Source organism: Tachyglossus aculeatus, chromosome 21 (assembly GCF_015852505.1).
Source record: "Tachyglossus aculeatus isolate mTacAcu1 chromosome 21, mTacAcu1.pri, whole genome shotgun sequence".
NCBI classification, from domain to species: Eukaryota; Metazoa; Chordata; class Mammalia; order Monotremata; family Tachyglossidae; genus Tachyglossus; species Tachyglossus aculeatus.
In genome coordinates this window covers 75295457-75307764 of record NC_052086.1, presented here as the reverse complement: position 1 = coordinate 75307764, position 12308 = coordinate 75295457, and the positions used below count along the sequence as shown (strand labels likewise).

At 45.5% G+C, this 12308-nt stretch overlaps 1 protein-coding gene across 1 annotated transcript in view; it reads left to right on the top strand.

The window, feature by feature from the left end:
* GRIN2A (glutamate ionotropic receptor NMDA type subunit 2A) overlaps nt 1-11559 on the top strand; it is a 341178-nt gene extending 329619 nt beyond the window's left edge. Inside the window, exon 13 of the mRNA XM_038763448.1 lies at nt 9085-11559. Within this exon, the coding sequence (XP_038619376.1) occupies nt 9085-10908 (1824 nt within the window). The 3' untranslated portion in view covers nt 10909-11559. The remainder of the gene's footprint in view (nt 1-9084) is intronic.
* The last annotated feature ends 749 nt before the right edge of the window (nt 11560-12308 follow it).

Here is a 12308-nt window from a genome sequence, read left to right as displayed (position 1 = left end):
GTGTGCAGAGCACTGTACTAAGCACTTGGGAGAGGACAGTATAACAGTAGTTACATTGTTATCCAATTGGTCACTCCTGACAGGCACTAGAATGTGAAATCAAGGGCACAACCTAATGGGAACCATTGGTTTTGAGGTTCGTACTAGCAAAAATTTGTTCTTTAAGAAAAAACAAGCTCTGTAGGAGTGTTGGGAAATTTAAAGGACTTGGGCTAATCAAAAGATGAATATTAATTCCTCATAGTACATTTAATAGGAGGATCTGTTTTCTCCATATAATTATTCGTTGAAGCTGGGGGCGGCACAAATACATATTTTCTGATTGATTTTGTATCTTCCAAGTAAACAGATTGCCTAAAAATAACATCGTATAGGCATCTAGTTAAACACTGTGGCAAATTAAGGATCATTTTCTCTACCGATTACTAAGTGCATTTTTTGTGTTTGAATAATGCAAGCAAAAATATCTCATCACATTTCTTCACAAATTCTCATTTGTATTTTTTCTTGAAATCTTATTTTCTGATACCCTGGATAATTCTCTAAAGAGGCAATGTTTCTAGAATATCATCAACGGAAATGAGGCGATGCCTCCCTCCTATGTCCTAACCCAATCTCTCTCGAGATCTTGTACATGAATGTCTAGATTTAAGGGACATAGTGTGGAGAGCACAAAATCTCCATCTTGCTCCACAGTGAACTTTGACTTATGGTGCTTTCCTTAGTTTCATCTGCTTGCCAGGGAGGAATTGTGATCCTGCTGGTGCATCTCCTAAACCCCATTTCCCCCATAGGATTTTTTTTAATGGCAATTGTTAAGTGCTTACTATGTGTCAGGCACTATGCTAAGCACTGGGGTAGATACAAAATAATCGGGTTGAACATAGTACCTGCCCCATGTAGGGCTCACAGTCTAAGTCAGAGGAAGGATTTAAACCTCATTTTACAAATGAGGTAACAGAGGCACAGAAAACTTAAGGGACTTTCCCAAGGTCACACAGCAGGCTGGTTGCTGAGCTGGGATTAGAACCCAGGTCCCCTGACTCCCAGGCCAAATGCACAGAAGTATGAATGCTTCAATTGATCACATTTTCCTACTTTCCCTTCTACTTTCCCCAAGTGAATGGAATGGTCAAGGGTTTGTTTTTGTGTTAATAGTGTTTATTAAGCACTTCTATGTGCCAGGCACTGTACTAAGCACTGGGGTAGATACAGGCTAATTAGTTTGGACCGGATCCATGTCCCATATGGGGTTTATGGTCTTAATCCCATTGTACAGATGAGGTAACTGAGGCCCAGAGAAATTACGTTTCACCCAAAGTCAAACAGCAGATGAGTGGTGGAGTCAGGATTAGAATCCAGGTCCTCTGACTCCCAGGCCTGTGCTCTTTCCATTAGGCTACACTTCTTCTCATTGTTTAGGGTTTCTCATTGCTTAGAAGAATCCAAATCTTGGAAAAGACTTTGACTTCATTCCACCCCTTTTTTATGGAATTTGTTAAGCACTTACTGTGTTCCAGACAATGTAATAAGTGTTGAAATAGACCCAAACTAATCAGGTTGGACATAGTCCCTGTTTGACATTGGGTTCATGTCTTAATCCTCATTTTACTGTTGAGGTAACTGAGGCACAGAGAAGTGAAGTGACTTGCCTAAGGTCACAAAACCTACCAACAGCAGAGCTGGGATTAGAGCCCAGGTCCTTCTGAATCCTATCCAATCTATCCACTAGACCACACTGCTTCTCGAGTCACTTGAATCACTCTTAAAGGAAATCTCCAAGCTCATGACAAGCCCTGAAAGCAGGCTCACACACAAGAGGAAAAGGGGATGGTTTTGCACCACTTCTCACAATCAGCAAAGGGTTGAGGATTGACAGTCTGATTTTTTGTGGCAGCCTACATCTGATACATCATACAACCAGCAACTTAGTAACTCTAGATTACATGTGAATGCCTGCCTGAAAGTATATTATCGGATTCAATTTCCTTTATGGCTATGAGATTAAGACCTATAGAAGACATATTCAACAAGGCACAGTGAGTGGGTGGGCATAAGAGGAACCAAGGTTGTGAGCTGAGGTAGAGTGGGATAAGAGTGTGGATCAATAGGAAGAAGAGAAGCAGCAAGGCCTAGGACAGGGCCCTGGGAGTCAGAGGACCTCGGTTCAGATCTCAGCTCTGCCACTTACTTGTCTCCTGTGTGTCCTTGGGCAAGTTGCTTAACTTCTCTGTGCCTCAGTTACCTCATCTGTAAAGTGGGGATTAAGATGGGGAGCCCCAGGTGGGAACAGGGATTGTGTCCAACCTAATTACCTTATATCTATCACCTAATTACCTTGTCTTCTATCCCAGCATTTAGTACAGTGCCTGGCATATAGTAAGCACTTAATACTATAAAAAGACAGGGAGATAGGGAGAGAAAGAGGGAGAGAGAGAAAGAGAGAGAGCCCCTGACTTGCCACTTGGCATGTGGCATTGGTGGAACTTTTCTAGATGTTGAATCTTTCATCCCAGAGAGGTGGAAGCCAGACGGGATAGCCTGCTGTCATTTGACTGTGGAGTAGTTGTTCACCAAATCCTAATCTACCCAGATGAGGGCTCCGTTGAACCTTAAGGGTGGCAGGTATAAAACAAGTAAAAGGACACATTCATCAATTTTCCTTATCGTCAGATTAATCAAACAATCATTAGTATTCATTGAACATCGACTATAAGCATAGAAACAATTGCGGTATTTGTCAAGTGCTTACTATGTGCCAGGCACAGTAGGAAGCACTGGGGTAGATTCAAGATAAGCCCTGTCTCACATTGGTCCCACAACCTAAGGGGGAGAGAGAACAGGTAATGAGCCCCCATTTTACAAATGAGGAAACTGAGGTGCAGAGAAGTGACTTTCCCAAGGTCTCACAGCAGGTAAGTGATGGAGCTGGGATTGAAGCCCATATCCTCTAACTACCAGGCCCGGGCTCTTTCCACTAGAACACACTGCTTCCTTTTACCAATGACCTCTTGCTCATTCCTTCCCTCCTTTCTGGAACTCCCTCACCCTTCCCAATCTGTCAGACAGCTGCTCTCTCCTTCAAAACCCATCTGAGAGCACGCCCTTTCAAGGAAGGCTTCCACCCCCTTTCCCCCCTGCCTCCAGTTGCCACTTTAGGACTCTGATGCCTCCTAAGCATCGGGTAGTTAACATCCCCTAGAAAAACTCATGTATAATACATTTAATTGTTACATTGCACTCTCTCGAGTACTTAGTACAGTGCTCTGTACCCAGTAGGCACTCAGTAAATATGATTGAATGAATGAATGAATATCCTTATACCCTATTACTGCCTCCTCTCTGTATTTCATTTTAGTATCTGTTTCCCCCCACTAAATTGCAAGCTCCTCATGGGCAGGAAGAATGTCTACTAAATCTATTGCATTCTCCCAAGTGTTCAGAACAGTGCTCTGTACACAGTTGACACTCAATGAATGCTATTAATTGGTTGATTGGTTAATCATAAACCCAAAGGTCTTGGAATGTAGTTAAATGACTAGTATTGAAAGAACATCCATCACAGCACACCTTCACCTTGGTAAGGCACATGAAAAGAATGGACAACAACAGGATTTCAAATCTGATGTTGGATGGAGCACCGAAAACAGAATGGACAGAGGCGTCATCTTAAAGACATACTGAAGCAAAACCTAATCGATGTGGACAGTAGGGAGATAGGTCAACCTTGCATACAGCAGTCAGAAATGGAATGACCATCTTGGGGCAGAGATTTGGGGATTAAGAAGGTGATTTGAAATCAGCATCAGGCATCGTGGGTATCAGATCCAAAGTGCAGCAAGGGACAACACCTCACTTTTAATAGTGTCATATTTGATGGCAAATGTCAACTGCTTAGATGGATTAATCAAACAGTGCTATTTATTGAGTGCTTACTGTGTGCAGAACACCATACTAAGCTGCACAATACAACAGAATTAGTGGACAGTGCCTCTACCATGGGACTGATGGTTGCCTACTCCTGTTTCAAAACATCTCCAGATACTAAGATTCCACTATCCCTTTCCTTAGGCTTTTTTAAAGTTTTATCATGTTGGTGGTGAAGTTCTTTATGTCCAACTAAACTCTCTCTCATTGTAATTGAAACCTACATATCCTCCTGCTTAGTCCCTGGAGACTAGGGCAATAACCTGGAGAATATTGGCTTAATAAAATCCTTTATATCCTTCAAAAAAAAAACGCTTTATGCACTTGGTGATACTCATGGAAACAAACCTTAAGCTTCCCTCCTCTGTTCTAAACAACTTCAATTTCTTTAACTGATCCACCAAGGACCTATTTTTGAAACTTTGTTGCTTTTCTCTTTATTAGCCTTATAAGTAATAGCACTACATTGCTACAATGTTATCTCTTATTCAGCTTGTGGTCAACTATGACCCTAGGCCTTCTAATGAACATTCCTACCCAATCCTTACCCATCCAGCATTCCTTCTTTTTTTCTTTATCCTCTCATCCCTAACTCTTCTATCTTCTGCTTTCAAACTAGAGTATTTTCATAGGTGGGCTACTCTGTGCAAAGCAATGTACTAAGTACTTGGCAGAGTACAATAGCGTTAATATCAATCAATCATATTTATTGAACGCTTACTGTGTGACAAGCACTGCACTAAGTGCTTGGGAAAGTACACTATATCAGAGTTGGTAGACATGCAATGACCAAGATCTGCCCTTTCCTCTCCATCCAAACCGCTACCTTGTTGGTTCAATCTCTCATCCTATCCTGACTGGATTACTGCATCAGCCTCCTTTCTGCTCTCCCATCTTCCCATCTCTCCCCGCTTCATTCTATACTTCACTCTGCTGTCCGGATTATCTTTCTAAAGAAACACTCTGGACATGTCACTCCCCTCCTCAGAAATCTCCAGTGGTTGCCTATCAACCTCTGTATCAAGCAAAAGCTCCTCACTATTGGCTTCAAAGCGCTCCATCACCTTGCCCCCTCCTACCTCACCTCCGTTCTCTCCTTTTACAGCCCAGCCCACACACTCCACTCCTCTGCCACTAACCTCCTCATTCATTCATTCATTCATTCATTTATTCAATTGTATTTATTGAGCACTTACTGTGTGCGGAGCACTGTGCTAAGCACTTAGGAAGTACAAGTTGGCAACATATAGAGACGGTCCCTACCCAACAGCAGGCTCACAGTCTAGAAGGGGGAGACAGACAACAAAACAAAACATATTAACAAAATAAAATAAATAGAATAAATATGTACAAGTAAAATAAATAAATAGAGTAATAAATATGTACAAACATATATACATATATACAGGTGCTGCGGGGAGGGGAAGGAGGTAAGATGGGAAGATGGGGTGGGGGGAAGGGACCTCATTCTCACCTGTCCCACTGTCAACCCCTGGCTCATGTCCTACCCCTGGCCTGGAATACCCTCCCTCCACACATCTGCCAAACTAGCACCAGTGCTTAGAACAGTGCTTGGCGCATAGTAAGCACTTAAGTACCATAATTATTATTATTCCATCCTTCAAAGCCCTACTGAGAGCTCACCTCCTCCAGGCCTTCCCAGACTGAGCCCCACCCTTTTCCTCTGCTTCCTCCTCTGCTACCCATTGCCCCCACTCCTTCCCTCTGCCCTACCCCCTCCCCCTCCCCACAGCACTTTTGTATATTTGTACATATATATTACTCTATTTTATAAATGATGTGTATATATCCATAATTCTATTTATCTATTCTGATGGTATTGACACCTGTCTACTTGTTCTATTTTGTTGTCTGTCTCCCCCTTATAAACTGTGAGCCTGTTGTTGGGTAGAGACTTTATCTGCTGCTGTACTAAGTGCTTAGTACAGTGCTCTGCACACAGTAAGCACTCAATAAATACGATTGAATGAATGAGTGAATAAAGAAGCTTACAGTCTAGAGGACAAGAACCCTACTTTCAAGGAGGCTAGAATGTAGCATGGAATAGAGACATTAATATAATTTACAGTGAAAAGAAGGAAAAGTGGATATGTATATGAGTAAATGCTGAAGGAATAAGGTACGTTATATAAGTACTAAAGTGCTATAGGTAGTTGGGAGTATGCAAATGCACAGTTTGTGCAGAAATATTGATGTGGCAACTAAGGGGATATAAACCAGGGAGGACAAAAATTAATTAGGGAAGAATTCCTGGAGGAAGGGGTTTGAAGATGGGGAGATAGGGTTTGATGGGAATGATAGGAAAGGGAGTTCCAGGCAGGGGATTGGGTGTGAGCAAAAGATCAGAGGTTGGAGAGATGAAAATGAGGTACACTCCACTCCTCTGCCACTAACCTCCTCATTCATTCATTCATTCATTCATTCAATTGTATTTATTGAGCACTTACTGTGTGCAGAGCACTGTGCTAAGCACTTGGGAAGTACAAAGTTGGCAACATATAGAGACAGTCCCTACCCAACAGAGGGCTCACAGTCTAGAAGGGGGAGACAGACAACAAAACAAAACATATTAACAAAATAAAATAGAATAAATATGCACAAATAAATAAATAAGTAGAGTAACAAAGATGTACAAACATATATACATATACACAGGTGCTTTGGGGAGGGGAAGGAGATAAGGCGGGGGGATGGGGAGGGGGAGGAGGGAGAGAGGAAGGAGGGAGCTCAGTCTGGGAAGGCCTCCTGGAGGAGGTGAGCTCTCAGTAGGGCTTTGAAGAGAGGAAGAGAGCTAGCTTGGCAGATGTGCGGAGGGAGGGCATTCCAGGCCAGGGGGATGACGTGGGCCAGGGGTGAATGGCGGGACCGGCAAGAATGAGGCACAGTGAGGAGATTAGCGGCAGAGGAGCAGAGGGTGCGGGCTGAGCTGTAGAAGGAGAGCAGGGAGGTGAGGTAGGAGCTGGCGAGGTGATGGAGAACCTTGAAGCCGAGGGTGAGGAGTTTTTGCCTGATGCGTAGGTTGATTGGTAGCCACTGGAGATTTTTGAGGCACAATGAGAAGGTTATCTTCAGAAGAGTGAAGTATGCAAGCTAGGTATAATGGGAAAAGGGAATGAGAAAATCAGATGGAGGTAGCTGATTAATTGACATAAAGCCAGTGATCAGAAGTTTCTAAGTGATACAGTAAGGCTATTGAAGGTTTGGGAGGAGTGGGGAAGACTTGCAGAAAATGGGTGTTTTTTTTATAAATGATCTTGGCAGCAGAGTGAATATATGGACTGGATCAGCCTCGTCTGTAAAAACGGGGGTGTCACTACTTGCTCTCCATCCTATTTAGACTGTGAGCCCAATGGGGGACAGGGATTCGGTCCGAACTGAATATCTTCAATCTGCTCCAGTGCTTACTACAGTGTTGGACACCTAGTAAATGCTTAACGAATACCGATAATCATCACTGAGTGTATTACGGTTAGTTCCCCTGTATGCTGGGGACAGAGGAAACAAAACGTCACAATATTGTGGTGCAAAACGTGAGTAATAAAATGTAATGATTCGTGAGCAGAAAACCACCGTAGTTTTGAGTGGCGTACAATCTCTACTTTCTTGCCATCTCTCAAATTGGGCAAATCGCTTGTATTTCTGGAACGCTTACCATGCACAGAGTGTTAGATAATAATAATAATAATGATGGTATTTATTAAGCGCTTACTATGTGCTGTTCTAAGTTCTGGGGAGGTTACAAGGTGATCAGGTTGTCCCATGGGGGGCTCACAGTCTTAATCCCCATTTTCCAGATGAGGGAACTGAGGTCCAGAGAAGTGAAGTGACTTCATTCATTCATTCAGTTGTATTTATTGAGTGCTTGCTATGTGCAGAGCACTGTACTAAGCACTTGGTACTGCCCAAAGTCACACAGCTGACAAGTGGCGGAGCCAGGATTAGAACCCATGACCTCTGGCTCTCAAGACCATCCCCGACGGTTGCCAACTTGGACTTCCCAAGCGCTTAGTACAGTGCTCTGCACACAGTAAGCACTCAGTAGATACGATTGAATGAATGAAGGAATGAATGAAGGGTAAGCTACAAAACCCCGAAAGTTCATTTTTAAAGAACATTTACGTCTGCGTGTCCTCTTGCGTTCAAGAGAGATCAGGTCAGACATATGGGGTCTTGTCAGTGGATTCAAGATTAATTTCTGCTCATGCAGAGGCCCCCTTCTAGACTGTGAGCCCGCTGTTGGGTAGGGACCGTCTATATGTTTCCTACTTGTACTTCCCAAGTGCTTAGTACAGTGCTCTGCACACAGTAAGCTCTCAATAAATACAATTGAATGAATGAATGAATCAGCCAGGAGCCTAGTGAAGGAGGCCGATGCAGTAATCCAACCAGGAAATGACAAGTGCCTAGACCAGTGCTGGAGCCACCAGGATGGGAAGAAAGGGGCCGATCCTGGAAATCTTATGGAGTAAAAACCAGTGGGATTTAGTGACAGCCTAAATGCAGAGGTTGAAAGAAAAGGAAGGAAAATATCAAAGTTGGAAAAGAGAATTTTGGTGGTTTTGTCGACTGCGATGGGAAACGTAAGAGGAGGAGGGGTATGAAAGAGAAGATGAGGAGGTCAGATTTAGACAGATGGAGCTCAAGTTGATGACAGGACAAGAAAACAGGGATCCCATCGATCTTCCATAAAGAATTGTGTAAAGACAGAAGGAATCAGAGAGGCGAGAGCAGCACCTCTTGAGCTTGGCTCTATGGAAATGGTGACAAGATGGGCCTCCCGGTCCTCCGCTGTCCATTAAAGGTCTTACACAGAAGCCAACATCTTTCAGGCTGCCCCACAAGAGAATGGTGCAAGTGCAGGTGTTCTGACAGGGCTTGAGGTAAGCTGCTAACAACAATGCACAGTTCTGCTGAGCAGTCAGTCATTATTGAGCGCTTGCTGTGTACAGAGCACTGTACTAAGTGCTTGAGAGAGTACATTATAATAGTATAATAGACATCTTTTCTGCCCACAACGAGCTTACAGGCTAGAGCAGGTAAATGGTCAGAACGATCATTCTCAGGCTAAGAATAGGGTCACATGATTTCTAGATTGCCATCGATGACCTTGTTTTTCATGATATCTCCCACTTACAGGGTATTTACAGCTGCATCCATGGGGTGCACATCGAAGAGAAGAAGAAGTCCCCTGACTTCAATTTGACCGGCTCTCAGACCAACGTGTTGAAACTCCTGCGCTCAGCCAAAAACATCTCAAACATGTCCAACCTGAACCCATCAAGAATGAATTCTCCCAAGAGAACGGCCGATTTCATCCAGAGAGGTTCCCTCATTATGGACATGGTCATGGACAAAGGGAATCTGGTATACTCTGACAACAGATCCTTCCAGGGGAAGGAGAACATTTTTGGGGACGACATGAGCGAACTGCAGACGTTTGTGGCCAACCGGCATAAAGACAATCTCAACAATTATGTCTTCCAAGGACAGCACCCCCTAACCTTGAACGAGTCCAACCCCAACACCGTGGAGGTGGCAGTCAGCGCAGAGTCCAAACCAAACTCCCGGCCTCGGCAGCTTTGGAAGAAATCTGTGGAGTCCCTGCGGCAGGAGTCCCTGCGGCAGGAGTCCCTTCATCAGAACCACGGCTCCCTAAGGGAGAATGTCTCGGAGGAGAATCGGACTCATTCCTTGAAGAGCCCGAGATACCTGCCCGAAGAGGTGGCACATTCGGACATTTCGGAGACCTCGAGCCGAGCCCCGTGCCACCTGGAGCCCGAGAACAACCATAAGCACCACAAAACCAAGGACAACTTCAAGAAGCGGTCGGTGGCTTCCAAATTCCCCAAGGACTCTAGCGAGGTGGAGCTCACATATCTGAAAACCCAATCCAGCACCCCCCGGGAGCAAATCTACACGATCGACACCGACCAGGAGCCGGGCTTCAACCTTGACCCGCCGCCGTATGCTGAGAACGTTGTCCTGCCAGAAGACCCTGCATTCCCCGACGTCTATCGGGATCCCAACGACAATTTCCGGCCCGGGGGGGATTCTCCGCTTCCCGCCAACAGGACTCCCTTGCACAATGCCGACGTCCCCCCGGACAATGACCAGTACAAGCTGTACCCCAAGCACTATGGCACCAAGGATAAGAATGCCCCCCACGGCGAGGCCAATGACCGGTTCCGGTCCAACTCCACTCACTGCCGCAGCTGCCTGTCCAACCTGCCCAGCTATCCAGGCCCCCACTCGAGCCGCTCCCCCTACAAGTGTGACGCCTGCCTGCGCATGGGGAACCTGTACGACATCGACGAAGACCAGATGCTCCAGGAGTCCGGCAACCCGGCCCCGCCGGAGGTCGCGTTTGAGCCAGACTGGGGGCGGAGTAGCACGCTCCAGCTCCAGAAGAACAAGCTGCGGATCAACAGGCAGCACTCATACGACAACATCCTCGACAAGCCCCGGGAGCTGGACCTGGGGAGGCCCTCCCGGAGCATCAGCCTGAAGGATAAGGAGAAGCTTCTGGAGTGCAGTTCATATGGCACCCTGTTTGGTGTCCCCCAGAGCCAACTGGCAGGCAACCAGAGCTTGCTCTTCTCCCAGACTCTGGAGGATGGCCGGCGGAGCAAATCCCTGTACCCCGACCACTCCTTGGACAACCCGTTCCTGCGCTCCTATCGGGATGACCAGCACCTTGTTATCGGGAGATGCCCCTCTGACCCTTACCGGCAGTCCTTGCCGTCCCAGGCCAGAAATGAGAACTACTGGCGGTCGTCCTTAAGGTCCACGGCCTCCTACTCTTCCAGAGACAGCCGGGTCCATAACGACGTGTACATTTCGGAGCATGCGATGCCTTACGTTGCCAATAAGAATAGTGTGTACTCTGCTCCCAGGGTTTTAAATTCCTGCAGCAATAGACGCGTATATAAGAAAATGCCTAGTATCGAATCCGACGTTTAAAGCTTCCACTGACGCTCTAGCTATGGGGAAACATAACTGCCAACATCTCCCAAGTCGAAAAGGCAACTTGGGGCAGTTCTTCTGGGCTGGGGGCTGGGAATTGACGGGTCAGGCCTCCCGGTCACCCCATGACAGAGCTCTCGGTCTGCCTCGTGTAGAAAAAAAACAAAAAACCCCTTGGTGAGGAGGGTGGGGCACGATTGGAGGATGGATCGTTGCCGGGCAACGACGGTCTCGTGGGGCTCCTCCCCTTGTATGTTGGCGCTTATGTTCCTGTCTCTTCAGATGCGTCACTTTATGATTTTCTGATTGTCTGAGTTTGGGTAAGGTCACTCGGTGTATTTTTCTCATCTAAAACGTCTGTGGTTTTCTACTTCCAAATAAGCAATAGGGTATGCATGTCATTCGACACAGATTACGACGAGGGAAAAAAATAAGCTAAGAATGTGTTTCTGCCGCTCTGAGATGGATCCATTGCACGAGATTAGAAGGCAGCCTGCAGCAGTTCCCACTTCATTCTTACGCTCTTGATCACCATCAAAAATGACCCCGAAGCTCAGGGCCCTGAAGGAGAAAAAGGAAACCGGTGCATAAGCACAAACACGGCTCCCATCACTCTAGTCTGTCATGGGGGATGGATGAGGAACTATAGGCCCAAACTGTTACTGGTTAGGAATCCAGAGGAAGCCACTTGGATATTGGGTTTTGTTGCTGTTTAAATGCTTTCGTTGTATTTCACAGGCACTTACTGTAACTCAGATACTCACAGACTCAGCTGTCTTACTGTGCAGTCGGCGTTCACAGCTGCATAACCGAAAATATATATTTTTAGATATCAATATATGGATCTCCCATCTCTGAAGCAATGGACCTCATGATTTATCTTGAAGCCTAATATGTCCGTAAGTTTGCATTTGCCCCTTTCTGGTGACTACTCAGGGCTGTATAGTATCTCTTACCCCTTTACTCCCCAAGTAACTGTAATTCATTATTCACCAAGCAGTCGTGGCCGCATCTAATTAACTGTATGTTGGTGTTCTCAACGTTGTTTATGTTGTTTCAATCACCATCTGCCATATGTTTGATGGAATCAATAAGGGATGCAATGCCATCTGTTTTTCAGTAAGCTAAAACAGTTTAGGACTCTCTCCCTCCTAGGTCGAGCCAACACACGATCTTTCCCCCTCTTGAAGCTTAGGTTTAAGAGTTGTCAACCTGAAGGGTTAGGAGATGTCAATCTGCCTGTAATACAAGGATTCAAAGTCACACAGCAGTTCTCGTATCATAAGGAGCAGCGTCCTGGTTCTTTTTCCGTGACAACGTGAACCTTCTAATGGCAAAGCCATCTTGAGGTATCAAATCATTTTCAGAATATGTAGCAATGATGATTTCTGAGTCCA